Genomic DNA, 26714 nt, shown 5'->3' on the forward strand with positions numbered 1-26714 from the left:
CTTAGATAATTTTACTCTATTTTGTTTAGTGCTGGTATTTAAACATTTTTCAAGGTACAAGGCCTTGTCTTTCGAGGTAGGCTTTTATTAGCATAAAAGGTATGCCGGCCGGAACTCGCAAACGAGACCAAGGAAACAGTTGTGGGATGTCATCATATCACATCACATGACTCAGGACAGAACAGCTTGAAGTAAATTTGAGAGAACGCAAAATAGGGTTAAATATAAAGGCAATAAAAGTCATTAACAATGGAACATTGAGTATAATATCTAGTAAAGTCTAGAGTGAGAACTGGTAGAGTTGTGGTGTGGTGGTCCGCGGGCGCAGGCAGGCGGCGTGGCGCCGCGCGCTGCCGCAACACGACCAGTGGCGCGCGCCCGGCCAGCCCGCGTGGCCGTGGCCGCAGCCTGGGCAACGGGGACATGGGTTCAATAGGCAGTATCTTAGCTTAGGTCTTACAGTTCAGGGATCAAAGCTCGTGGCCCTAGCCGCAGCCTGGGTAAGGGAATACATGAATAGGCCGTATCTTGTCTTCGTAAACGGGCTATTACAGTTAAGGGATCAAAGGTTGTGGCCGTGACCACAGTGTTGGCAAGGGGACATGTGTGTTGAATAGGCAGTATCTTAGCTTAAGTCTTCCTAAATGGACTTACAGTTCAGGGATTGCAAAGCTCGAGTTCAAGATGGGTGGCTTAGTACAGGTAAAAAGCTATACATGTATCTCAAAGCCGAAAATGAAGTTTTGGAGAACGAATTTTGAAGTAGAATAGAAGCAGAAGTAGATTCAAGAGGAGACAATTAATTGGAAAGAATTTGTTGTAGGTAATGATTAAATAAGTTTTAGAGCCGATACGGAAACCTGAAAAAATGATAAGCTCGCGACTTTGGTAGAGCTTTGCTGTGCATATAGTTTTCCAAGATAATCATAACTGCCCAAAATATTTTCGACTCATTTTAACACAAAAGGCAATTGAAAAATAACGGTACATTTCATTCAATGAAAGTCTAAAACTCCTTTCTGGTCAACCCAAAATGAGAGGTCGTCGATTGACGATTTCTCATCTAGAAAAGAAGATGATGGATATAGTGATAGCTACCCTGGTACCCGCCGGGCATGCGCGCCCCGCAGCCGCAGCTGGCGTCGCGGCGGCCGCCCGACGAGCAGAACGCGCAGCAGTGGAAGCGGCCCCAGTGCGGGGCGCCCGCGCGCGCGCAGCAGGAGTACGGGCTGCCCTGCGGGTGGACAGGGCTAGAGGATAATCTTATTGATGACGTTATATAGCGCAAGGAACTAGTTGCTATGAGTGGTGGACGGGTGTGAGGTAGCGTGTTGCCTCGTAATACCGTAATGCGGCTAAATTAGTTCCGCGATCTAGCGAATCGAGCATTTTGTGTTTGATTGAATAGTTAACTTGTAACCCCACTAGATGGCGCTGTACTCCGATTGCCTAATTTTATATCGTATTACGATTTGGTTACATATTTGTTCCGGTGAAGGAACTAAGCCCTTTCTCAAGACAGGTGGCTGATATATCCAACGAAAAATATTTTCAACCTGTAGTACGTACTCATTTATATACATTGCTGAGCCGGCTTCAAGAAACGAGAATCTCTTAATGTTTACCAGAATCTTACAATAGGTTATTGAATATTCAGATACCTTAATAGGTTTATTATTGACAGTGACAGCCAGGAGGTAGGAGCCTGGAGTGGCGGGCGTGACCCGCAGCGTGTAGGAGCCGTCGCCCGCGTCCGTCACGCGAGCCGCCGCCGGCCGCGCGCTAGAGTCGCGGCGACGGAAGTAGCCTGCGACCTGAACAGGTTACAATCTATACTAATCTATACTAATATATAAAGCTGAAGAGTTTGTTTGTTTGTTTGTTTGGACGCGCTAATCTCGGTAACTACTGGTCCAAATTGAAAAATTCTTTTTGTGTTGAAAAGACCATTCTTCGAGGAAGGTTTTAGGCTATAAACCATCGCGCTGCGACTGGAGCGCGGATATATGGAGCGAAGATACAATGGAAAATGTGAAAAAAAAACAGGGCAGGTATAAATCATAACTTACATATCTTCTACCCACGGGAACGAATCAATGTTCAATCCTCTGTAGATATCCACTAAAAGTTATCGTATATTTTTTTTTCAACATTTTGTTAAGTTCGATACAGAATCTCCAGCAAGAGTTTTACCTGCTCACCCCCACACCAGATACGTTCACCATTGCTGTCTCGTAACTCCATAGTCACTTCGTGTTCACAATCCACTCTTAAATCTTGTAAACCTGCACAAACAAACAAGCACAAAACTTTTATTACTACTTACTCGTTTTTCATTAAATAAAAAAACCTTAAGCGTACATTCGCTATACTCAATATACGAATCGCTTTATTTGCACAATTCTATCGGTTATGTTTTAGAACTTAGATCAAAGCACGTGTGCAACATTTGAAACCACATTCAGAAATCCTTTACCTTCAGTATTAACCATACACATATCGGGGTCTGGTGCATGTGTGAGCAGTCTCCCGAACACGGTGGGGTCGTGTGTGGAGGGGGCGCGCGGGGCGAAGCGTAGCTCGAGGCGCGGGGCCTCCGACAGACTCTCTATCTCCGTCAGACGCTCTAGCCGCCGGAGTACCGGCCCGGAGAGGGTCAGGACCTCGTCTTCTTTGCCTTCTGCTAAGAGCTACGGAAGACGTGAAAGAGAGATTTAGTATTACTGTATTTTTTTTAATAAACATAGCTTGAATGGCTCGTAGAAAATTTAAATTTGAGTTTCTAAACAAACAAATTGGGTCTAAAAAAAAACAAGTATCTATTATTATGAAGCTAACAAGTAAAAACTACTGATTTTGGACTCCCAGAGGACAATATCCCACCAGCCGCTATCTTCAATTAGGACAGTGGACGACAGGAGAGGTCTCCTTGGTGTAAGGTCTGTTCCAACGTACCTCTTCAGCGAACCTGACGGCATCAACAGCCTGTTTGATCCTGTCGTCCAGCGCCCTGCTCTTGAGGTCCAGCCGCTGCTGATGCCTCTCCCGGGCCCGCGCCGCGTTAGCGCAGACAGCCCGCGTGTGCGCCTCCACTGCGCGCCGGTACTGCTGCGCCCATTCTTGTACCTCGTTTTCGACGCGAGCTGCTTGGCACTGCAATGGGAGCATTCTTTTTCATCTTGCTGTAAGTGCGACAGTAAATAGGAAAGCCTAGGGATGAGGAAAAGATAGCAAGATTTTCAATGTCAAGACCTCGTTCAGTTTTATAGATATTCAAATCAAATGGACAGGGTCACTTAGGATTAGCATATCTAAATCACACATACACTGTTCTGCGAGGCATCGAACCCTCGTCATGTCGGGCACAAATTGGCATGGCTATATAATTATACGACAATGTACGTAAATTTTCAAGTCTCGATAACATTTTAAGCTTTACAATTATCATGAAAGATCTCCGGCTCACATCAATCTCGTAGGCATGCGAGCTGAGTTCCCTGGCGGCCCGCTCCGCGTTCTCGGGCACGTGTTGCGCGCGCTCGCAGGCGGCGCGCAGCAGGCGGGCGCGCTCCGCCGCCGCGCGACCCGCGGAGCCCAGCGCGTGCCCCGAGTGCGAGATCACGCAGCAGTCGCGGCACACCACCTGCAGCATACAACACAAGGCTTTAAAGGTTTGGAGAGAAGAAACTTTTCGGCGAAACAAACTCTTGGGCGAAGAATGAGAAGAAGTTAGACTTAACCAGAAGAATTATTGCTATGAATATTAAAATTTATAAATTATTATGCGTTGTCACGCATTTGGGAAAAAATACTTTTGGCCTAATCTTTTTATTTATCTTTTCTTAAAAAAAAAGAGAATTAGCTTCTCCAATTCAAAACTAAAAGTAGTGTTACGTAATAAAAATATCTTTCTTTAAGCTAATATTAATTAAAAAATTACACAGTTAACGTTATATTTATATCGCAAGTCGGAAATTTTATCAGTCACGAAAGTGATCACAGTACAAGCTTTTACCATAAACACTACTAACCCTTAAATATTCCATAGAAAAGTTACAAGAAAGGCTCAAAGCCGACTTATCAAGATGACGGGTTTTCTTTAAGAATCAAAACCACACAAACTTGGCTTATTCAAATTGTTGCTTTTGAAAAAAAGCAAGGTCAATGTAAATTTTAACTGGACTATCAACCTATCCGCCTTTCACGATCTAAAACCCATGCCTCACCTGCTGGCACGTGGCGCAGTACACGCTGAGCTCAGCTTTGGGATGCTGGCTGCAGTACTTGAGCGGCGCGGGGTCGAGCGGGTGCAGCGAGTGGCGCGCAGTCGCCTTCTGCCGCCCGTGAGCCTCGCCACATGACGTGCATATGCTCACCAGGCACTGGCTGCAACGGCTCTCAGCCTACGAAGGAATAGCTAGTGATTTTTTGACTAAAAAAGGGTCTTCTTATCCAACGGATAACGCGTTTATTATCAATATCGCCTGAGTAGTTTCTTTTAATGTGGGTCCCCGCTGTTGTTTTTATACATCTCTAATGGTCGTTATGAGTTGTTAGAAGCCAGAAAGTCTGACAACCAGTCTTACTAAGAAGTGTCGTTTTACTCAGGTCACTGATATGTTAGACTGGAAGCTGACGCTAACATAGTTGGGAAAAGGCGAGGTTGATGATGATAAGCACAGGGTTCCAATATATAACGAAGAAATGTGGTGTCCACTGCAAACATTCCATCTCATAAATAAAACACCATAGATACAATTAATTTCTCACAACATTAATTTATATGGAAAATTAACATAACATCCTTTGTCTATTCCAGGTTTACGTTCAAACACATTTCTAAATACAGAAAATTCTGTAAATCAAATGTACCGCGACGTAACGAATGGTAATTTGTTGAAATCACACGTTTGAAGCGTGCAACACACGGTTGAGATGTTTCACGTGTGTACAGTGGCCTAAAATACTTTCATACTTTTAATAGCCTTTCAAATATACGAAAGACAATGGACTTTCAACATTAGATAATAATATGTCGCAGGATATATGGTGGAATTTGGAGACAAAAATTCACAGTCCTAGTTTTGGATCTAATTAGGCGAGTTGTAGCTTTTATTGGGTTTAAAACTAGTCTTGCGATTCTGAGCCGCGTCATACTTATCCCACAAGTTTTAAAGACCACACCATCATACCTTATGTAGTAAATTTAACATAATAACGAAATAGATCTAGCTAGAACTATAAATAATTATGACAAAAAAATACCCTGTCGGATGAGAAATGTATACTAAACTAACTCAATGAATTAAAAATTAATGTCAGCAAGTACTAAACAACAACAGCCGTGAATGTCGACTAGGTGGGTAATGTCTTTAGGAGGTACTTATAAAAAATATAGAGATCATTCCACATTACCTTATTATCATCGCTACACAGATCACAAAGCACGTTCACCCCCTCGCTGTCCTGCGCGGCCGCCATCTTCCGAAGCAGCACGTAGTTGAGTGGCAGCGCTGATATGCCACCGGGAGGTAGCTGTGTCTCGTACCCACACGTCGGGCACAGCAGGAACTGGACGGGCTTGCCTGATTCCTGGAGACATGGATGTGGGTTTAAGCTTTGTTTGGGGGCATGTAATATCACTAACGATCCCATGCATGTTTAACGCAAAAACTTCTGAAAGGATTAAGACGTCATTTGGTTTATAACCCAGATTGACACATGGTTTTTATCCCGATTTTATGATTTGCGGGAATATTTTAAATGCGTAGCGGGTGAAGCTTCTGGCAACAGCTATTTGCTTAATGGATAAAAAGTCCGATCACAATCCGCAAAAATGTATTGTCTTTTTTATTTGTTTCCGTGGTAAACGAATATAGAGTATTAGCATGAAGGCTTTTTCGTTTCAGCAATGAACAAATTTTGATTTGATCTCTTTACGCAATCACACGAATTCAGCCTTCCTAAATCAATCTACTGATTCCTCAAAATTCCATAATCAGGTTGAAATCTCAGCTAAAATACGTTCGTACGTACACGAAGGCAAGAAAAAGATCTGGAATACTTACATTTCTAGTGAATATGCCATATTTCCGCTGCTTCTGTTCCCAGCTGCCTTCAGACCCTGAGTGTCGGAGGTCGCTCTCGTACCCGGAGCCTGCGGAGCCACCGCCAGAGTTAGATCTTGATCCTCCTGGGTCCAGCTGTAGCGAACCTGCAAGTGGAAAATGGTATGAAAAGAGCTATGAAGACGTGTCGATTCTGGTCCTAAAAGTAATTTAAAACGTTACTTAGTCATAGAAGAACTACAAGAGGTATAGAGAAAAAAAATACTGAGTACAGCTGTCATTGTCAGTATTTATATATTGCTATTTAAATTAACAGCTAACAACACAACAAATCGATTCCTAAAACCGAAAAAAGTTTAAAAAATAGTATTTAAGATTCATCGAAAGTATTTAGATTCACTTATATATATACTCATATATACACGTATATACTCTATTAGATTAAAGAATTGTCAGTAAATTCATCAATGACCTGATGCACTTAATAAACACAAATGGTTTGTAGCTTTGTAGTCATTCAAACGAGTGAAAAATTACGTCCACGCACCGCGAAACGATGAGTCAACGTTTTTGGCAGAGTTGTTCAGAGTGCCAGAGTTATTACATTTTACATGTTTGACATTGAGGAGCGTGATTCAATAACTATTAATATAATGCCTAGTTATTAAAAGGGAGCTCAGCCAGTTATGTCGATGAACTAGGAAGAAGGAAGTGTTCTGCTAATTTTAGGTAATACTTGAGTTTTTTTGGAGGTTTTTATAAAGTCTCCCGCAGTAAGGAATTCGATCTTTGTGTCGTTCGTGTTAAACATACATTTAATTCACGTGCAAAAAGTCACCTAAGCCCCAATTTTGCTATTTTAAAATGGCCGATGAATGAATGGCAATTGGATTAAATTTGTAATTATTCCTATGCCAACACAACAATTCAAAATTCATTGTATTGACGTTGAGTGTATCGTCATTATTATGTAGGAAAAATGCTTAAGAGAATACGAAAAGTGACGTTTTGAGAAGAATTTCATTCATTCATCGGCTATTGTAAATAGCGGAATTGGGCCCTAGCCTCAAGACAAGCCTTTGTGGATCACATAACCGCCTCGTAAAGTGACCTTAACCACTCAACTTGAATGCTGGTGAAACACCCGCGACACAAGGATTATAATTCTTCATGCGGAAGTTGTATCAAAAAAAAGATAACGATATTGACGTAACTAGAAACAAGTACATGACTAAGAACATATTCTATTATAATTAATCTAAAAAACATTTTCTACTATAATTCGAAACAGTGAATAGGAAAGATAAACAAATGCGTTAGAAACCGGCTGCACAGCATAACACAACACATTGACTCAATAATGAGAATTATAAAAGATAATTCTGTGAATGATAATATTTAGAAGCCAGCTGTTTATTATAACGGCAGGTCTGTTTAATTTCTTATTGTTATGGTTATAAATGGGGTTGAATCATTCAGCTGGTTTGATTCGGTTTGAAGTTGAAGTTTCTGGTGTGATTCAGACGCTGGACATGATTCTGTAAAACACGTGCCTAAATTATTTTGGGTGAACGGAAGTTACTGCATTTGTAGTAATGATTAGGGCTGTCAAATTAAGTTCAAGCTGGTGTCATATTTGATACACTTATTTAGACGAAGCCGATTTTATTAAGTGAATTTGACTGCCCTTCATGTTTTCTTTTAATTGCTAGTAAAATATTCTGAAACAGTTTTAATCTTAACTATATGAAATGAAAGTCAAACAATAAAGGTTCAGAAACAATTCTGTCGGATGAAAAGTAGGTGAAACCCTTGTTTAATTAAACAAAAAATAATAAATAAATACATAAAATAATTATTTGTTGTTAAAGCGGCAACTGCAATACTCTCTATCTATCACAGTTCATGAGACCCAGCCCGGTAACAGACGGACGTCGGCTTTTTGATATCCCAAAAGGTGAGTACATATGTATACTTGGATATTTTTGAAGCTGTGTGGGTAATTTAAATTAGACTCTTTAGAGTCGGTAGGCGTATTAATAGATTATCTAATAGTAAATCTAGGTTAGATTCTAAGAAAGACGAAATTGATGTAACGGTTTAAAAATAAACTCTTCAATCTTGATGTCAATGTCGAATTATATTTTGTAAGCGCTGTCGATATTAGTTTAGTTTTCGTCATGGTAAAATGAGTTGTGATCGGTATCCAATGGCGAATGCTTTCGCACGGTACCTACTGTTCGTGCAGTAGGTTTGATTCCCATGGCCTAACATTTATGATCCCATATGTGGAAAGATTAAACAATTATAATAGTAACACATTTTGCAGTAACATCACAGCATGAAAATAGGATCGACTGCATTGAGGACACAAAAATAATTGCGAGCATAGTTTGACATGCAAGTGAAGATTCGTCCCAATTAATAAAATGAGAAAAAAAGACGTTTTTTTAGTTTGATAGGTACATGTGCAAAAATGTAACATTATTTTTCATCGGCTTAAGTGCTTTTTTTTCATTTGTATAATATATTGTTTTTTTTTTTGCATCGTGGCAAAACAACTCTTGTTGGGTCAGAACAATTAAACGTTCTGTCCTTTAAACTATTCAATTTAGTACTTCATCGAGCATCCGTGTTCTGTACACTAAAATAATAAATAGAAACTCAACGAACGAAAATCTCGCAATGCATTGCATTCAATGAAAGAAAGCTGAACTACGATTCGAGTATCATAGGGCTTTGTAATTTTGTTTGTGAGTCTGTCAGTGCGCACCGGGTGGCATCGGTATATATAGAAACACATTAGTTTAGTTCCTGTGGTTCATTCATAGCTAGGGTAATAAGTAATGAATGAGTTTTAACGGTTTATTGTAATGCAACGTTCATTGACGCATTTTTAATGGAACTGATGAGCGTGAACCTAGTTCTTGGATCATTGATTGGATTGAAAATACTGAAGTTATATAGACCTAGTTCTTAGATTTACCAATTTGATTTGATATAGGCAGCTACGGTTAAAGAACTTATAGTTTATGTTAATACTTGCAGTGCTTTGTGGTTTGTTCTAAGTTCACCCCGGTCTACTAAGTCGAATTTAGAGATTGTTTCCATACATTATTTCTAAAGAAAATTATCTATACGTTTATCGACCATTCTACCATCAACAACAACAGGCTTTCTACTTCTCCACGTTCAACAAAGGTACTTTTTTTAATTTATCAGCCTAAAGACTAGGTACTACAACTCGTGTTAGTCTCTAGACAGACGTACCGCATTTCCAATCGATTGTCTGCCGACGGCAATTGAACTGCAATCGGACTGCACGTTTTGTTCGCAGTCGAGTCAACTGCATTTAAACTGCACTTGAAATGCGGTCCGTTTGTTTAGGGAGCTATTACATTTGAAGCTAACATAACCATTCTGCTGCTGACACATTCAAATCGATCACAATGATGGGATTACGTGTCGCCACGCCAGAGATCCGACCTCCTTTGTCCGGCTTCAGCAACGTACTTCAAGCTCCGATGGACTTTACATTCATAAATGTATAGGCAAACAGCCATGGCATATGACGAATTGGGAAAATCGACCTTATGACGTCCAAATTAAAGGTCATAGTGGCACTACTAATGCGTGATGGAGTAAATTTACTGTCACAATTAAATGTCCTTGTGTTTTGAATATTAGCCTAAAATAAATAAAAAAATAAAATGTCAGCCTAACTAGGCCTAACCTCTTTGCCTCCTTAGAGGAAAGCAGTTGAAACTAAGGTTAGATTAGGTTAGCTAGTAAGCGATTTCAATACTAAAGGTTTTCGAGGCGATTATGAAAAGGAAGAAGAGTTCCATCCAAGCGGACGTACACCATCAAAGCCTCAGAAAAGAGTTCCAGGAGGACAGTGGTAAAGCACGTATATGGCGGTCACACTCTCAGAAATGCGAATACTACTTAAGTATTAATAAGAAGAAGCTGACGTTTACCGCTAGTCAGGTACTCCTGGGGTTCCCCTTCAGAAGCCTGCAAACGACCCAGAAGACTTCGGCTCTTCTCAATGGAGTTTGAATTGTTAGACAAACCACCCCACAAAGTAGACCAATCTGGAGTCCAAGCGGAAAAAAAAAGCCCACCAGGAACGTAATAATACCGCTAGTCAATCGCGTCTTTTTTTGTTAATATGTTTTCAGTATAATAAATTATGAATGTATATAAAAGGTCAACACACAGCATCTGTGTGATTGCACATCAAATAATAACCTGTCAAAACAGTTAGTTTGATATTTTTTGGAGCGTGAAAAGTCATAACTTTCCAAAAATGAAAATTGAGTGATTGTTTTATTCCCTTTTTGTATTTTTTTTGTCTGTCCCTAAAATGTACTAAGTAGGCCCGCCTTGTTAATTTTGAACCTCACAAGCTACTCGTGATTTGTACTTACCTAAGTTTTATTGTCACTTATGTAATTAAATAGAAGAACAGATAGAGGCTTGATGAGACGGAAGAAGGCCAAGAAGGAAGAACATAGACCAACTGAAGGGAAAGGCAGAAGTCTCAACATACAAGAAAATGAAAGAGACGTCACGGGGTTCAGAAAGATGAAATCGCTAAACATATTACACAATTTTGATGATAAAGTATTAGAGATATTCCTAAGCTTATCAATTTCACAATGTGCTCTAAATTATAAAGGTTAATGTAAAAAATGAATGTGTAACATTTATATTTAACATCGGCAATAACTTTTTAATTGCTCCTACAGACCTTCAGGCAGTCAGAAGTCAGCTAACAGACCATAAAACACTTTATATTAGCGTAAATGCTGTAACCAATATAAAATGATCCCTCAAACAGTAGCCGCGAGAACATTTTTGAGTTGCCGCTCTATAAATGAGGGCTTTATAGAGCTGGTTACAAACCACAGATCCTTCTACGATTTGGATTTTAATAGGCTGTTAATAGGAGACTTAATAGTTAACAGTTTTTAAAGAACTGTTAAAATTAATATTATTTTTTCACAAAGGTTTTAATGATGCGTATTGTTTAGACAACCTGTTAATAAATATAACAGAGCGATAAAAGAGGTTTGTTTTTGTAAGCGACTTGAGAAAGAGAAAATATGAATGTTTTAATAGCCATGTGGGTGGGTATATTGCCATCATTGCCATGGTTTGTAAACGCAAGATTATTTAAACACCGGAGTCTAGATAATAGAGCTAGAACTTTCAATGTATAATAAACTAGCTGTTGCCCGCGACTTTGTCCCCGTGGGTAGAAGATATAAGTTATGATTTATACCTACCCTATTTTTTTTTCACATTTTCCTTAGTACCTTCGGTCCTATTAGTCGCAACATGATGGTTTATAGCCTAAAGCCTTCATCAACGAATGGTCTATTCAATACAAAAAGAATTTTTCAATTTGGACCAGTAGTTCCTGAGATTAGCGCGTTCAAACAAACAAACAAACAAACTCCACAGCTTTGACGACCTCCGTGGTCGAGTGGCATATGCACCGGCCTCAAGGTGTCGCTAGCTCTGAGGTCCCGGGTTCGATCCCCGGTCGGGTCAATGTAAAAATTCACATTTCTACATTGTCTCGGGTCTGGGTGTTTGTGGTACCTTCGTTGTATCTGAATTCCATAACACAAGTGCTTCAGCAACTTACTTTGGGTTCAGAACAATGTATGTGATGTTGTCCGCATTTATTTATTTATTTTATTTATTTATATATTAGTATAGAGTATAGATAATATATGATTTCCCTTTTTCAACCTACTTCCAAGAGGAGGAGGTTTTCAATTCGACGGTATTTTTTTATGTTTGTTACCTCAGAGATTCGATTTGGATTCCGGTACCGATTGTATTGTTTCTTTTTCCATTTAACGTAAAATAGACAAGCTGGTTTGGCTTGATGACCTCAACCACTCGGCTACCCGTAAATCAAAACTGAAAGTAATTATGTAGCTTTCGGTGTAACAGGACACTGGTTTTTGGTCCAATCCTATTCGAGGACTCGATCGTTAGTGTTTTATAAACTTACTATAATAGAACTCTTATTTGACTATTGCAAAATAGCGAAACTCACTCAAAAACATTACCTGCAAAACAGGTAGATATTAACTTCTTTCTTTCTTATTTTGGTAAATAAATTAAATATACCACCTAACCTATTATTAAAAACAAAATGGGACAACGGTCTACTAGAGTTTTGCTGTCCATACCCATTATTCAAGCCGATCACCTCACCTACAAACTAGTAAATATCTCGTACACATTTTACAACTCCTGGAACTGATATAGCTTCAGGAGTAATAAACCTATCATATAAACTGTTTATAGTTCGCACGAAATTAGCGAAACCTAATCAGTAGAAATAGTTCAAAGACCGTTTTCAGTTCTATTCTTAGGCTGGCATTTATTGCTACCTAAATGTTGAACAATTAGGTGACAGGTAACCTAGCGAGGATTAAGATTGCGCTAGATTTGATTGTGACTGCAATCTATAAATTAAATATGTATAAAAATGAATCCCTATTTCTCTTGGTCACGGCATCACGCGTGAACGGTCAATTTCGCATTTTTTAAAACAATAAAAAAATGCGCGGGAAATTGGAAAATTATTCGATTTTATAAATTTGTAGTAACATCGATGAAAAACATGACAGTTATCATTATGGAAGCGAGACGCCACTACATACAACTTATTACACCGTCTCGCTTTCACAATAGTAAATATAATGTAAGTTCTTAGGGTTCATAATACACTGATTGCCGGGTTGCAGTGAGGATTGTGGATATTGTAAGTCTTCTTCATAGTCATATTATGTTGCGAATGCAAACGTAATAAGTGAAGTAAGTGAAGCACTGGGAAGGCGCTTCATTGACTCTTTTATGCACCAAGATTTCAAAACAGGCAGAAAAACGGCATACTCCATTTTAATTTTATTAAAGAATACTTGAAGAGTAGAATTTGTCATATGGCTTTTCACTTTGTTTTACCAGATTTTGTCTACAGGACCACTAAAGGTCTTTTTTTTAACCTTTATAAAGGAACATCGATATATCGGACTGATGCAAATTCTAAACTATGATAAAATTCAGATATATGTATTTACAGTCTTCAGTAAAAACTCACCACCATCTGCTTCATTCCACGCTTCTGTCTCGTTCTCCTGGTGCAAGCCTTCCAGACACCTGGTGCAAAAGTTGTGCAGGCACGCCAGCAGCCGCGGCTCCACCAGCTCCTTCTTACAGATGCGGCAGTCCCACTCCTTCACCTTACTCTTCCTCACGTCATACGCCGAGGTCCTCGGAGCCACCAGCAAGTTCTGGCTCACCGGGCGACGGGTACCCTTCGCGTGGAGTGGGCTACTACCAGCACTCAAGGAAAGCTGCTCCAGAGATTTCCTTTTATCCTGCTTTTTACGAGTAAAACTGCCGAAAATATACAAAAGACGATCAACTTCCATTTTTAAATAGAAAATACGTATTTAGTTCTTTTTTTATTGCTGGCTGTTAAAACTGGGTCCCCATATTGTTTATGATGCTTTTGTTTTTTAAGATTGTAAACTTGATCTATATTTCGAAAGCGGTGCGATCGTGAAGGGCGCGGTATAAATAAACGTGCGTCCGAGAACACGCGTGACTCTCGACTGACAATACTGACTGGTCGGGACAAACGTAACATGTGTACGAGTAATGTGTTAATTACATCCCTGTTTTGTTTTAATGTGTCTATAAAGTCAATGTGTTGCCGTTATTTGCTAGGATGTTTAGGGATACGAAGCGTAGAGGTGTAAGTTTTGCATTGAAATTACTACATAATAAACAAAACTTCAATTCAATGGCTTTCGTTTCGGCTTTTAGATCATGCAAAGTGCAGAACTCATTTATTTCACCTTGCAATCTAGGTTTGGGAAAATTGGGAAACTTCACCTTCACAAATTACCGATACAAAGAATAGATTAACTAATTAGACATATCTTATAAACGTGTATTCCTACGAAAACTTATTTTTCCCATGCCATTCGGGTATATACCGCATTAGGTTAAGTAACCTGTAATGGTAGATTAGTGTGATTATTAAATAAATAAATAAATAAATATTGTAAAATTAATTACTATTATTTTCGTTATAACAAAATGAGCAAAATTCATCCAGCAGAACGTCAAAAGATATTAAATATATAAAAAACTCGTTGCACTTATTTATTTACAATATTTCATGCGAAAGACAGTTCAAGTACAACAACGAATTTAGTCTAAACAACTATACTATTGAACTGCAATTTATAAATAGAGTTAGCCACCGTCAGCAATCATTCATACCACTTGGGATCATGTGTGATGCATGCCCCGTCTAATATCCTACCTTTGAGGGATGGGTCTTGTGCCGTTCGCGCTCGTTATTTTTGTAACAACCCCCTGCGATTTCTCATTTCCTTTGCAGCATAGATGCTTATAATTCCTGTGTGGCTTCTTATTTTAAAAGTAATGTAGGGTGTAATATACATTTTTAGTACATTACGATGAATAATTTAAATGAGTTTCATTTGCTCTTGAATGGCTATAACGTGCGGATTAAATAAGACTTATTAGACATGCTTGTCTTGTTTTCTTCCTAACTGATTAACAATTATGTTGGTAGGAAATGTTGCATTCTTTCTTGTCATTTTATTATTGTAAGTTTTGCACTACTGAGTTTCACTTAATTATTTTCGTATTTGACATGAATATGACATTGATTGATTTGATATGTGCAGCACCTAATAGATGTAGCTACGAGTATGTGTTAACAATTTAAATATTAAACACCGCTCATTGTAAAGATATAACGAGGCGACAGGCGCTCTGTTGAAACTTTTCGATAATATTTTCTAGGATTTTTAGCAAATTTTGTTCCATCCATTTTCGTATAATTACAATACTCTTTTTTGCTCTATACTAGCGAAAGATAAAATATTTCTAATACGTAGCCAATAGATGTTATTCTTGATCTTCAAATTTACAAAGCCGGCCAATCGACTTCTGAATCGTTTATAGCTCCAATCGATATTGCCCAGCACGTGCAAACTCAATCGAGATCCCATTATAACCGGAAAAGGAACCAATAAACTGTTTGCATTTGTATGGCCAAATACGACAATACTATTTATGGAATAAAACCTTATGCGAATGGAATAAGGTTGAATTTTAATCGAAGTTATAGAACAGCTTCTTTCCGGTGTGCACTTAATTAAATTAAACATATTAGCGAAATATAGATCAGGCCAGATTTATTTATTCAGATCTAATATGCATTAGTAATCGATCCGAAAATGGGTATGGATAATTGCTGTAATGATGGACTAGAGTCTCGTACAGATAATCCTCCTTTTGGCAAAGATTTTTTTTTATACATATTAATAATGTATGCTCATATGCTGTTACACGTAGTACCTATGAGTATGTAATAAAATTGACTATTTACGAGATATATCTACAGAGTCCGTATCCAAAGTCAGCAATAAAATCGAAAAGAAAACATTTACAAACAAGCAAAGGTAGGCCAATAAAAAGATCTATAAATTACCAAAGTTGAGACATCGCGTCGTACATTTATTTAAATAATAAACAAAACGTTGAATTTGTTACGTTATTATTACACGCGATAAATGGAACGCGACGCAATGATGCGACCCACATTTGGCGGGAAAACTAATGTCAGCGCTATTTTTCGCGCGCACTCGGGTGCGTGGGGCGAAGCGCCATTTCACACTGAGTTGTTGGGCCCACCTGATACATAGCGTATCACCTGCGTATTCTGTTACATTGACAATTTGGTATAGTTTTTGAGGTCATTTATTACTTAACATGTAGGTTTTGCCTGTGGTTTTACTGCCAAGGTGTTGTGCCTAGCTAGAGTATACTCGTAAAATTAAATGTTAATCGCATTTTTCGCATAAGGTAATTATTGAAAGCAGGCGTAATCAAACTACTTAGGTAATAGTTCTCGTTCAATATTATTTATTTTAAGGTATATTATAAGACATATTATGGAAAAGTTCAGAGTTTAGTTAAGCGACAAAAAGCACTGTAGGTACCTGTGAATAGCTGAAAAGCTGGACTGATGAAATAAAAGCTATGTTTAGATGGACCACACAGGTGTATTATTGACTGAATTTAAAAACGATTAGTGTCGGCTTGCATAGCGAATGACATAATTGTTCCGCTGTAAGTGTTTCAAATTTTCAATACACGGAAGTCTGAATTCGTTTTGCCATTATTGTATTTGAGTGCTTACTAAGCTTTATTTCATAATCTCCCGTAACATCCTAGCTCCCGAACGGATAAGGCAATTTCAATTTAGTTTGTCTTGTATTAAGATGAAATATGTTCAAGCGTGCTAGGACATGTTTGATGAGAATCGGTTGAGCCGTTTAATAGTCGAGGGTGGGTGAAAATAGGGAAGAAAAACCGGTATGCAAGAAAATCCGGGAACTCTTGAAAGGGCTTTGAAATAGAACATTCATGACTAGATCAAGACAGTTCTTAGCTTTGCAGTTTGATGAGAAAATTTGTGGTAGGAAAGTGGGATATAGAAATTCGATCGCTAGGGAAGACTATCAATTCCTACAACTCCGTCTTAGAATTTCTTCTAGAGCTGATTTGTCAGAGGGGTTATTGGTGTTTAAATTTTATTTTTTCTAGCCAAATGACTTCGAATCGAATTTATTACATAAGCGCGATAGATGGCCATCGATTGATTTATTTAGCTGAAGAGAACTTGAATAAGGTTTACCCGATTTCATCTTCTTATAGAACTTTGAACAGTTACGTGCTGATTGTTAGTTACCTGCCTACCGCTACCAGAGTGTACTCTGTGCCAGTAAGTGTGTGTAGTAAGCAGTTGTGAAAGCGAGATGCTAAATAACGTGTCGTTCGCTGTCCCTATTCCACAACAGCCGGCAGGAATTCGGACTACCTGAATAAGTATTAAGGCGAAGTTCTTGAGAAGTACAAAAAAAAAGTTAACAAGTGGGACGAGCGGTAAGGTATAAAAATCTTTGTATAGAGTTAGTAGATTTGAACATATTAATATTAATTAAAATTGTAGTTAAGTAAGTTTCAATCGCTTTCACTATATTTTTTAAGCAAGTTCTATTTAATTATTTACAAAAATAGAGGTTGGATCTTTGATGTATTATTTGGACTTGCCTTCGTTCATTGGAAGATAAAGTTATTTTAAAAAGGGTAGTGAATATTCACCAAATGCGACGGCGTCGAGATTTTTTCTCCACTTGACACACACTCTGAGACAATTCAATTACTTTGCACTCATCACTCATCTACAAAGAAAGAAAGTTTATCATTTTTATACTATGTACCTAATGTACCTTATACCTTACTTTGTACACGCCTTACACTGGAGACAAACCTTAAAATGAATAAAGCTTCGACTTAGGTGTCTTATGTAAATATTAATAGCTAACCTTGGTCATTACTTGAAACCACGAGAAATTTAAAATCAAAATGTTTCTTACTTTCTACGATAATTTGATACGAGTTTATGAATAAAGACGTTTCATGTCATGAATGATAATTGATAGAAAACTACAATCTGATTTTACGTTATGTTAGTTAACAAAAACTAAAGTTAATCAGTTAAACACTTAATGAAATAAAACGTTTCTCCTGTCATTGCCGTACACAACATTCCCCACTGTGCCAATTTAAGTTTTGCGTTCAATTCTGGAAATAGAGCATGTGTGTTGTTGTTCAATTTTCTTTTAGAAACTGCAAAATAAACTTTGTATAAAATGACAGTCGTGTTGACAACTTGTCATAATTTCGTGTTGCACTTCGCCCAAGGCTCATTCTGTAACATTGCGCGTTGTGCTGTCTCTTTTCAACATACTGGCTACTGAGAGAGTAAAACGAATGGAATGTTAAACAATATCAAATATCAGTGTAGTGATGGAATGTTATTACATGGCGTTTGTCGTCCGCGGAACTATTTTTCATTTCTATGTGTCCCAAATAATGTTTATTTATAATGTACGCGAGTTAATTATGTCAGTGCTGAATTCGGCGTGAAGTTGAGCGGTGCGGGCGCATACCGATATGTTCAACGTAAACAAACTATGTCTGTTTTCTTGTCTTTGCATTATTGTTGTTATTGTTCTTTATTTTCAAACCGAAATAGCACGTTTAGAGGAGAATTACCGAAAACTTGGTAAGCTGGGATACTTTTGGTTTATTTAGAATGTGTTAAATTCGATTTTGCAGTAAAGAATAATGTTTACTTTGCAGAGTTCAGGCTGGTACAGAGTCACTCAGAATCTCGCGAGTTTTTTCCGAAGAGTTTAGAAAGAAATGACGATGACACTGTAGTGATATACAACAGGGTCCCGAAGACGGGATCCACGAGTTTCGTGGGCGTAGCGTACGATTTGTGTAAGAAGAACAACTTCAAAGTGTTACATATCAACATTACGGCCAACAGACATATCATGTCTCTGAACAACCAGTACAAGTTTGCTCAGAATGTGACGAAGTGGCACGAGGTGAAGCCAGCACTGTATCATGGGCATATGGCGTTCCTTAACTTTGATAGGTGAGTACATTCTGTTTGATAAAACATTGTTTAGACTAGCCTAGCTAGTATTGCATCCATCAATCACACATACTAGAACAATTCTAATACAAGAAACATACAGGTCCTGATAACAAATACATATTATATTAATTTTAAACTTTATCAGTCTTTAATAATTTATTAATAGAGAACTAATTTGAGTTAAAAACGTATGTAAGACTAATTAATTATCTAATTAACAAGACTATTATAATATTATGTGTATTTATATTACTCATGTTTCAAAAATGTAGTCAACCTTCTTCTATTTCCATGGCCTGTTTACTTCCATATAAATGCCGTTTGCAACCACAGGAATGCAATTGATTTCCAATCAAGACAAATTTAAGTTTTAATGATCTGGAAAAAATCTCATTCAAAGTTGTTCATAGCTTAGTATATTAATAAAAAAATATATGAAAACAAATGATTTTATCACTGAACTAGCTGTTGCCCGCGACTTCGTCCGCGTGGTTAGAAAATATAAGTTATAATTTATACCTGCCTTCTATCTATCTATCTGCCTTCTATCTATCTTGTAGGATTCAGTCAGCGTTTGCAATGTAAGCGCAAAAAATTTGTTTTTTTACGACCTCACATTAGAAACCTCATAAATTGTAGCCTATGTGTTATTCTGATGTATAAGCTATATTGTGGTAAAGTTTCATTCAAATCCATTCAGTAGTTTTTCGTGAAAGAGTAACGAATCCATACATCCATACTTACAAACTTTCGCCTTTATAATAGTAGTAGGATTAACTGGTTTTTAATTAATAAACACTTACATCATAGTAAGAATCATTTGTAGTAATTAAGGTCCTAACTTTTCAAGCTTTTATTGAGCAAGTTACTGTACTTGAAGCGGAGTCTTTGCCTATTTGACCTCCACAGCCCATTTTACTTAGGAAAGTTTCCAATAGTTAGACCATTTAGCAGCCATAACATATCATTTACTTGTCATGTAACTACTAACTGTGTTCTAAAACCTGTCATATAATTTCTTTGTTATTTACTATACTAATATAACATACATGTCTTGTGTATACTTTTAAAGGTAAAGATACATGTTGTCTCATTATTATTCTAGACTAGACAGGATTCCAACTTAGCGCTAATGATAAAGATCTACAGTATCTTTTTATTATTCTATGTGTTGTTTTGTTTGCGTCAATAATCCTTGGTCCATAATAATTTTCTACAAAGAAGCAATGAACCTAATAAAAGTGTGTAACAAATACAGACTTATTTTAATTAAACATGTTTAAAAAAAAGACTGTTGAATTGGTATAAAGATTTCAACACTTTTTTAATGGTTTAAAACATGCTTTACATGCCCCATGACACCTTATTTTTATAACATTTAACATCATATCTAAACCAAAGCTTAAAAAAACAACTTAACAACAAATAAAACGAAGAAACAACAAAAATGAACTTTACGACTCTGACAATAAGACGCAATACTAAAATACTTCATGAACTATACCAATATCTATGTATAAGATTATAATTAGTACTACTGTACCACAACAATTAATTTGTTATTGATATACAACACGTCATGTGCCCCAGTTTAGATGTCAGCGGTTCAGCAAGTGTATGACCTAATTATTTAGAATACAGTATGTTTTAACACTCATGAGATCTTTGTGTTGATATTAGGTACTTACAAAATGTATTTGGAACATTTTTTCAACAAACATAAGTTTTTGCACCAAATTGTTAGGCAGTTGGCCCTATTTTTCTAAATGTTTATGGTTTATAAGTTAAATACGAATTAATGTGCGTACCTGTGACACCAGTATTACTTAATGCAGACACTGGTCTCTATATCACCTACTAAACTTTAGAATAATTGTCATTTTTGCATAATCTTCGTTGCGGAATTACGTACCATAATGTAACCATAAGTGATTTAAATTAATCACTTATGGTCCACTTATTTTTATAATAAATCATTATTTTGTCAGGGTAATATGGCCCATAGCCATAGTGTGGAAGCTTTACTAACGAGAACACTTTTTGTTTACAGGTTGGGAACCACCTCAAAGCCAATATTTATTAACTTAATAAGAAAGCCTCTCGATAGATTAGTATCATACTATTATTTCTTAAGGAATGGTGATAATTATAGACCGCATCTAGTGCGGAAAAAGCATGGGGATAAGATGGTAAGTGTATTTCATATTTTATTATGTTTAAAATTATGATTAAGTAGCATATTGTTCAGTTTGTGTCTTTGTCTTGAACTTAAGAGTCCCTAAAAAATAAATGACGAAATATGATAAGGCAGATAACATTGACTAAACTCGTCTATATTCTTATAATTAGTATTAATTAATTATTAAACATCGTTTTACTCACGAGTATGAAATATTTTTCGAAATCGCCTGACTAGTTTCAAGATACAACCAAAAACTTAATGTCCTTATTTTAGGAGTGAGTCAGCTAGTCATTAAGTACTCCAATCGGGTCCGAAACTAGTGGAGCGATCCCGATAAGTACGCATAAGTAAAACAATTATAAGCTATCTAATTTCTATTATACTACTAGCTGTTGCCCGCGACTTCGTCCGCGTAGTTAGAAGAAGTTGCGACTATAACTTGAGATTTAAACTATCCTATCTCTCAAGTTGGATCGAACTGCACACGGTGTGCGAATTTTATTATAATCGGTTAAGTGGTTTAGGAGTTCATTGAGGACAAACATTGTGACACGAGATTTATATATATTAAGATAATAGTAATCATGATCTATAATTAACATTCACATAATCTAACATAACAATAACTCCACAGACGTTTGACGAGTGCGTGGAGAGAGGCCAGCCGGACTGTGACCCCAACAACATGTGGCTGCAAGTGCCCTTCTTCTGCGGACATGCTGCTGAGTGCTGGTACGTATCACTACTTTTTTATTGTTTAAAAACACGTCTCCCACAGTAATGAATTTAATCCAAACATACAAATCACACGCACAAACACACCCAGACTCGGAACAAGCATTCGTGGAACACACAAATGCTTTTCCTACGCGAGGATCGAACCCGCGACACGTCGTTCACAGTGGGTTTTGTGTGGTGACCTGACCTCAACCACTCGGCTATCGGTGCTACTGTTAGTATACAAACCATTGATGTATATGATCTAGATGTACATTCAGTGTCTCAAGTCTACCCAAAATGCCAATTTAAAGCCAGTAAGAAAAAAAAGCCTCACTGAGGAATGTTATCCTTGTGTGGCGGAAATTTAACAAGCTTTCAAGTAACATGCACAAAGATAACCAGACTCGGGACAAGTCGTTGATCACACAAATGCTCTTCTTACGCGTTGATGGTGTGTCTGGCAAAGTGATCTATCTTACCACTCGGCTATCCGTGCAGTCATAAGTTAAATACTTCATATACAAAATATGTTCAATGACGGACTTGATGCATGAGGCACTCTCTACCATTCAACCAAAATATACTACAAAGAAGCAAGTTGTATTATTGGAAAAGAATCATTTAGAAAAAATATGTCAGTTAAATATTAACTTGTCTAAGTAAAGCTGTATTTGCAGTAATATATATTCATGCCTCTCATAGGCATAACAACGGAAAAGTTGAATTAAAAAAACGGTTTTGCCTTTTATTTTTGGTCGAATACAAAACTAGTTTCCTCTTACGGTTCCTCTTGTGTGGGCGCCGGTAACCGTAGCGAAAAGCCTATGCCCCTTCTAGAGGTTCAAGGTCATTTAAGTAATCTAATAGTATTGTAACAATGAAGGTACGAATACATTGTCCATCCAGAGCCTGAAATTGCAAAAGTAAGATATACTAGTTGTTGCCCGCGGGCCTGCCGGCTACAAATCGAAAATGAACCCACGAAAAAAAGCTATTCTATGCAGTGCCGTATTATCCATAAGGCACTTTAGGCCAGTGCCTAGGGGCCCACTATTTATTTATTTATTAAACAGGTACATGATAAGAACATTAAATCTGATGCAATGTCCAACAAAACTATCGACATAGTTTGTCGTCTATGACCAGGGGCCCACCACCAAAGTAGGCATCTAAAAGCTCGATAAATTTTTCACTGAATGAAAATAACTTGAACCCACCACCTCCTTTGTTACCTCGGGCCCCTGGACCCCTAGATCCGGCCCTGATTGTATGTGTCGATCCAGGTTATAAACTATCTGTGTACCAAGTTACGTCTAAATCCGTTCCGTTGTTTTTGCGTGAAAGATTAACAAACATTCATAAATACTAACTTTCGATTTTATAATAGTAGTAGGATTTGTAGGATATAGAAAAGAAATCGATGTTGCCAAATTACTGGCTGATATGCATAGGATAGACTGACCTTTTTTCCGTGACTGTTTCTTGTTAAATTCGTTACATCATGATTTTTTTGTGACAATTGTCTATTTGATGTAATTAGCGAGAATAGAAACAAAGTCTCTTTGACCTCTTTTTAATATAATTTAAGTTAGTGATTTAGAACCGAAAATTCTTGTTTGGTATTTCGTCCATTATCTAATATGGAAAATGCATTAATAACACAAAGCAATAGTGTGGAAAAGGTAATTGTCTGCATTTACATTATCATGATATCGTTCTGGATTTCCATAGGTGATATTATATTTGATTCCGCTATACACAAAAAAAAATTACTTAATGATGGATGACAATTTGTTTTTTGCCGTCAGTGTCGCAAGTCTGACTCGCCTTTGACTAACTTCTTTAACTATTCGGTAAGTAGCAATAGACATTCAAACATATATTTTCTTCTAGGAAACCCGGCAGTCAATGGGCGTTAGAGCAAGCCAAACACAACTTAGTCACGCACTACCTCCTAGTAGGCATCACGGAACAAATGCTAGACTTTATAACTGTCTTAGAGGCAACACTGCCCCGGTTCTTCCGGGGAGCGACGGAATACTACCTCAACAGCAACAAGTCGCATCTCAGACAGACCAGCTCCAAAATAGAACCTAGCATCCTCACCATAGACAAAATACAACAGTCAACCATCTGGAAAATGGAAAACGAACTCTACGAATTCGCCCTAGAACATTTCAACTTCGTCAAAAGAAAGTTGCTGGCGAAAGAGGCGAATAACGTCGCACAAATATACTTTTACGAGAAAATAAGGCCTAAATGACTTTACTGACCGTATGGACGTCCAAGGAGTTTGGATGTCCTACGACCTTTTTGGAACAAATGTTTACTTTATTTTTAACCAGTTTCTAAGCCGGAGAGATTTATCAACTCGTCTATATTTTGTTGAATGATATTTTTGTTATCAGTTATTTAGTGACTAAGTGATATTATAGTACAGTTGCGTGCAAAAGTGTGCACTGAATCATCGATTTTTAAATACATTTTTCTGTACGATGAAATAAAAATTTCGATGCTTTTGTGTAGATTTTTGCACGCGAATGTACGTTCTGCTAAATTTATCATTCCATGTGCTAGAGTATATTTGGAACTTGACGTTCTGTAACCAGGGAATGTAGATAATAAGGCTACAACGTAAGGGTTTATTTATGAAAGACGTAAGACCAATTTAAGTATAATTTAGAATGGCTACAGCCCTAAAGAGTACTTATATTGGTAAATTTTCTTGTGTTTTGAGTAAGCAGACATTATAATTCTTTTCTATACCTGTTGGTATGATTAGTTTTTATTTTAACAAAACAAGTATGACTTCTTTAACTAATATACTGCCTTTTTTATTTTGATTTATTTTTTCAATAAAGTTATGCTCTTTTTAACAAAACAGTTCTATGTCTGTTTACTCAATAACACAAGTTTAGATTAGAATAATTATTAAAACGATGTCAAGCAAGCCCCAAACTCGGCCACGCTCCAAGAAGGACATATTATTATATTATTCGGTACTTAATTATAGACCTAATTAGAACGAAATTTAGCCATTAGGAATAGTAGGCCTTAATACTTAATAGACAATTTTAGACTATGGTTCCTTTATGAAATAATTAATTCGAATTTGTCAATGTTATTTTCAATTTAATACTGAATTATTGATATTAATGTTGCTCATATTGAATCGTATCGAAAAGACATTTTGAATTCTGAATTAAATGAAATTGTTATTAATAAAAATGTGTTCGAGCGCTGAGAAAATAATGTACTCGTAAATTGAATTAATTGAAACTAATTTTCAGGATATTTTTTCTTCCGCAACTGACATGATTTATTATATATGAAAGGATGGAATTTATTTTATTTTCAGCTTTTTTTTAATGTTAATGCATTTGTTTTAAATAATAACACTTAATACTTAATTAGAAAACACTAGTCAGTGTTCATATTTTATATATTTTTTGTGCTTTTTCCAACGCTACTGACATTCACGTATTTTTTTTTACTTTTATACTAACTTACAAATAAATCTACAGTTTATAGTTTCATGAATTATTTTAATGCATTTATTATTAACAATTTTGACAATTAACGAATAATGATCGCTTTGCTTAACAACATTTTTTTTATTCAATACTGTCAGGACATTTTTTTTATAATATTTTAATTTAACACGTTTTTTCCTATCCATACTGAAGACTAAAAAAGCAGTAACAATTAATATAATGCATTTCAAAGTTTATTACGAAACGGTAGGTCCGAAACAGGTCGGCAATCCCGATAAATACGCACGAGTAAACCGTTGCATCATTCAATACTAAAAATTATATATACATATACACCGTGATTTTTTAGTCGTCTTACAAAAGCAGCCCCGTTCATGTATCCAATGACTAGAACACGTTCATGATAAAAAAATAGGTATTTATGAGACTTGAAAAAAAAATTAAATGCAATTTTTATTCAATATTATGATGCAATTCGTAGTTTTTTGGAAACACAGCTCTGTTGCGAGCGCGGTCCGAGCCTTGTAACAATGGTGAGGGGCGCGGGCGGCGGGGTTTTTATCATTTTTAAGAGTATATTTCAGATTTCTCTTGTTTAATTTTTCTTCGTACTTATTATCTTAGTTGATGATAAAAAAATAATAATCGCGCCTAGGGGTATTTTACGCCGGATACATGAACTGGGCTGCTTTTGTAAGACGACTAAAAAATCACCGTGTATATATGTACTTAATGAAAAAAGAAAAGGAAAATCAAGTTTTTATCTGTCATGTTTGAGCCTGTCTGATATGGATATTTTGTAGCTAGCTGTACTGTGAGGGCGGAGTGAAGTTCCCGCGATTGCAGTTATCTATTATTTGAAACGCATAGTATATTCATAATATGTTTTCTTACTATATTTTAATATAATTATACTTATTGTTTACGCTAAATCAATTACTATATTTTTTTTTGCTTTTCTACTTAACAGTTTATATGTATAAATTATTTTCATTTTATAGCGGTGCTAATGTCGCAATAAGCCGATTATATAACTTAATTGAAATTTGTGATATTTTTAAGTCCATCCAACGAATTGTTGTCTCAATTTGATGCTATTATTTTCAATGTTGTTTATGCACAATTGTTTTATTTGTTATTTATTGTGTGTTAATTATAGTTGCCCGTTTTGTACGCTAGGTGACGCCACAAGACCTTGGACCAATGTAATGTAAGTACTTATAAATGTGGAAGATTTTGAGTCACTTTAGTGTTTATCGTGGAACTAAGAGATGTAACTGTTTATTTATTTCCTATTTTTCTAAGCGACATGAAGAATTACCGTTGGATTATGTGTATAGCGAAAGGCAAGCAACAGCATTGATCGTTATCTAAGTAGCTAATTTAGATTGTGTTACCGCGATGAGCAATACAAATAATTTAATCATTTGTGGAACGATTGCTGTCGTATTGTATCTGTAGCTTATGTTATACCGCAAAACCCGCACATAACTGTCACATATCTTAGCCAAATAAGATCCATTGTATTTTCATTTCAATTTGTGTAACATACAAATAAAAGTGAAACGATGCCAGCGCCATCTGTATTGACGAAAATAAAACGAAATGCTACGAGAAATAATAATATTATTTAATTCTAAAATAGTTCAAGTGACAAG

General features: G+C 36.7%; 2 protein-coding genes across 4 annotated transcripts; one reads left to right on the forward strand and one right to left on the reverse strand.

Moving 5' to 3' along the window:
* Positions 1-248: 248 nt before the first annotated feature.
* On the reverse strand, positions 249-17790 carry LOC113501193 (tripartite motif-containing protein 45). 3 transcript variants are annotated; one of them, XM_026882258.1, is made up of 12 exons: positions 17534-17790; positions 17310-17389; positions 13198-13496; positions 6069-6214; positions 5416-5592; positions 4227-4403; positions 3467-3643; positions 2956-3153; positions 2477-2690; positions 2194-2285; positions 1662-1814; positions 437-1234 (listed from the first exon to the last, which is right to left on the reverse strand). In XM_026882258.1, the coding sequence occupies exons 1-12, from the start codon at positions 17540-17542 to the stop codon at positions 1064-1066; spliced, it is 1893 nt and encodes a 630-aa protein (XP_026738059.1). In that variant the 5' UTR covers positions 17543-17790; the 3' UTR covers positions 437-1063. The 3 variants fall into 3 exon arrangements, with proteins under 3 accessions (XP_026738061.1, XP_026738059.1, XP_026738060.1); XM_026882259.1 differs by having other exon boundaries at positions 17479-17790; XM_026882260.1 differs by lacking the exons at positions 17310-17389; positions 17534-17790 and adding an exon at positions 249-408 and having other exon boundaries at positions 1099-1234; positions 13198-14029.
* Positions 17791-17844: 54 nt separating this feature from the next.
* On the forward strand, positions 17845-25037 carry LOC113501195 (heparin sulfate O-sulfotransferase). Its single transcript, XM_026882261.1, has 5 exons — positions 17845-18276; positions 18354-18657; positions 20711-20849; positions 21477-21574; positions 23456-25037. Exons 1-5 carry the CDS (start codon positions 18165-18167, stop codon positions 23823-23825), a joined length of 1023 nt encoding a protein of 340 aa, XP_026738062.1. The 5' UTR covers positions 17845-18164; the 3' UTR covers positions 23826-25037.
* Positions 25038-26714: the final 1677 nt, after the last annotated feature.

The sequence above is a fragment of the Trichoplusia ni genome, chromosome 15, assembly GCF_003590095.1.
Source record: "Trichoplusia ni isolate ovarian cell line Hi5 chromosome 15, tn1, whole genome shotgun sequence".
Taxonomy (NCBI): Eukaryota; Metazoa; Arthropoda; class Insecta; order Lepidoptera; family Noctuidae; genus Trichoplusia; species Trichoplusia ni.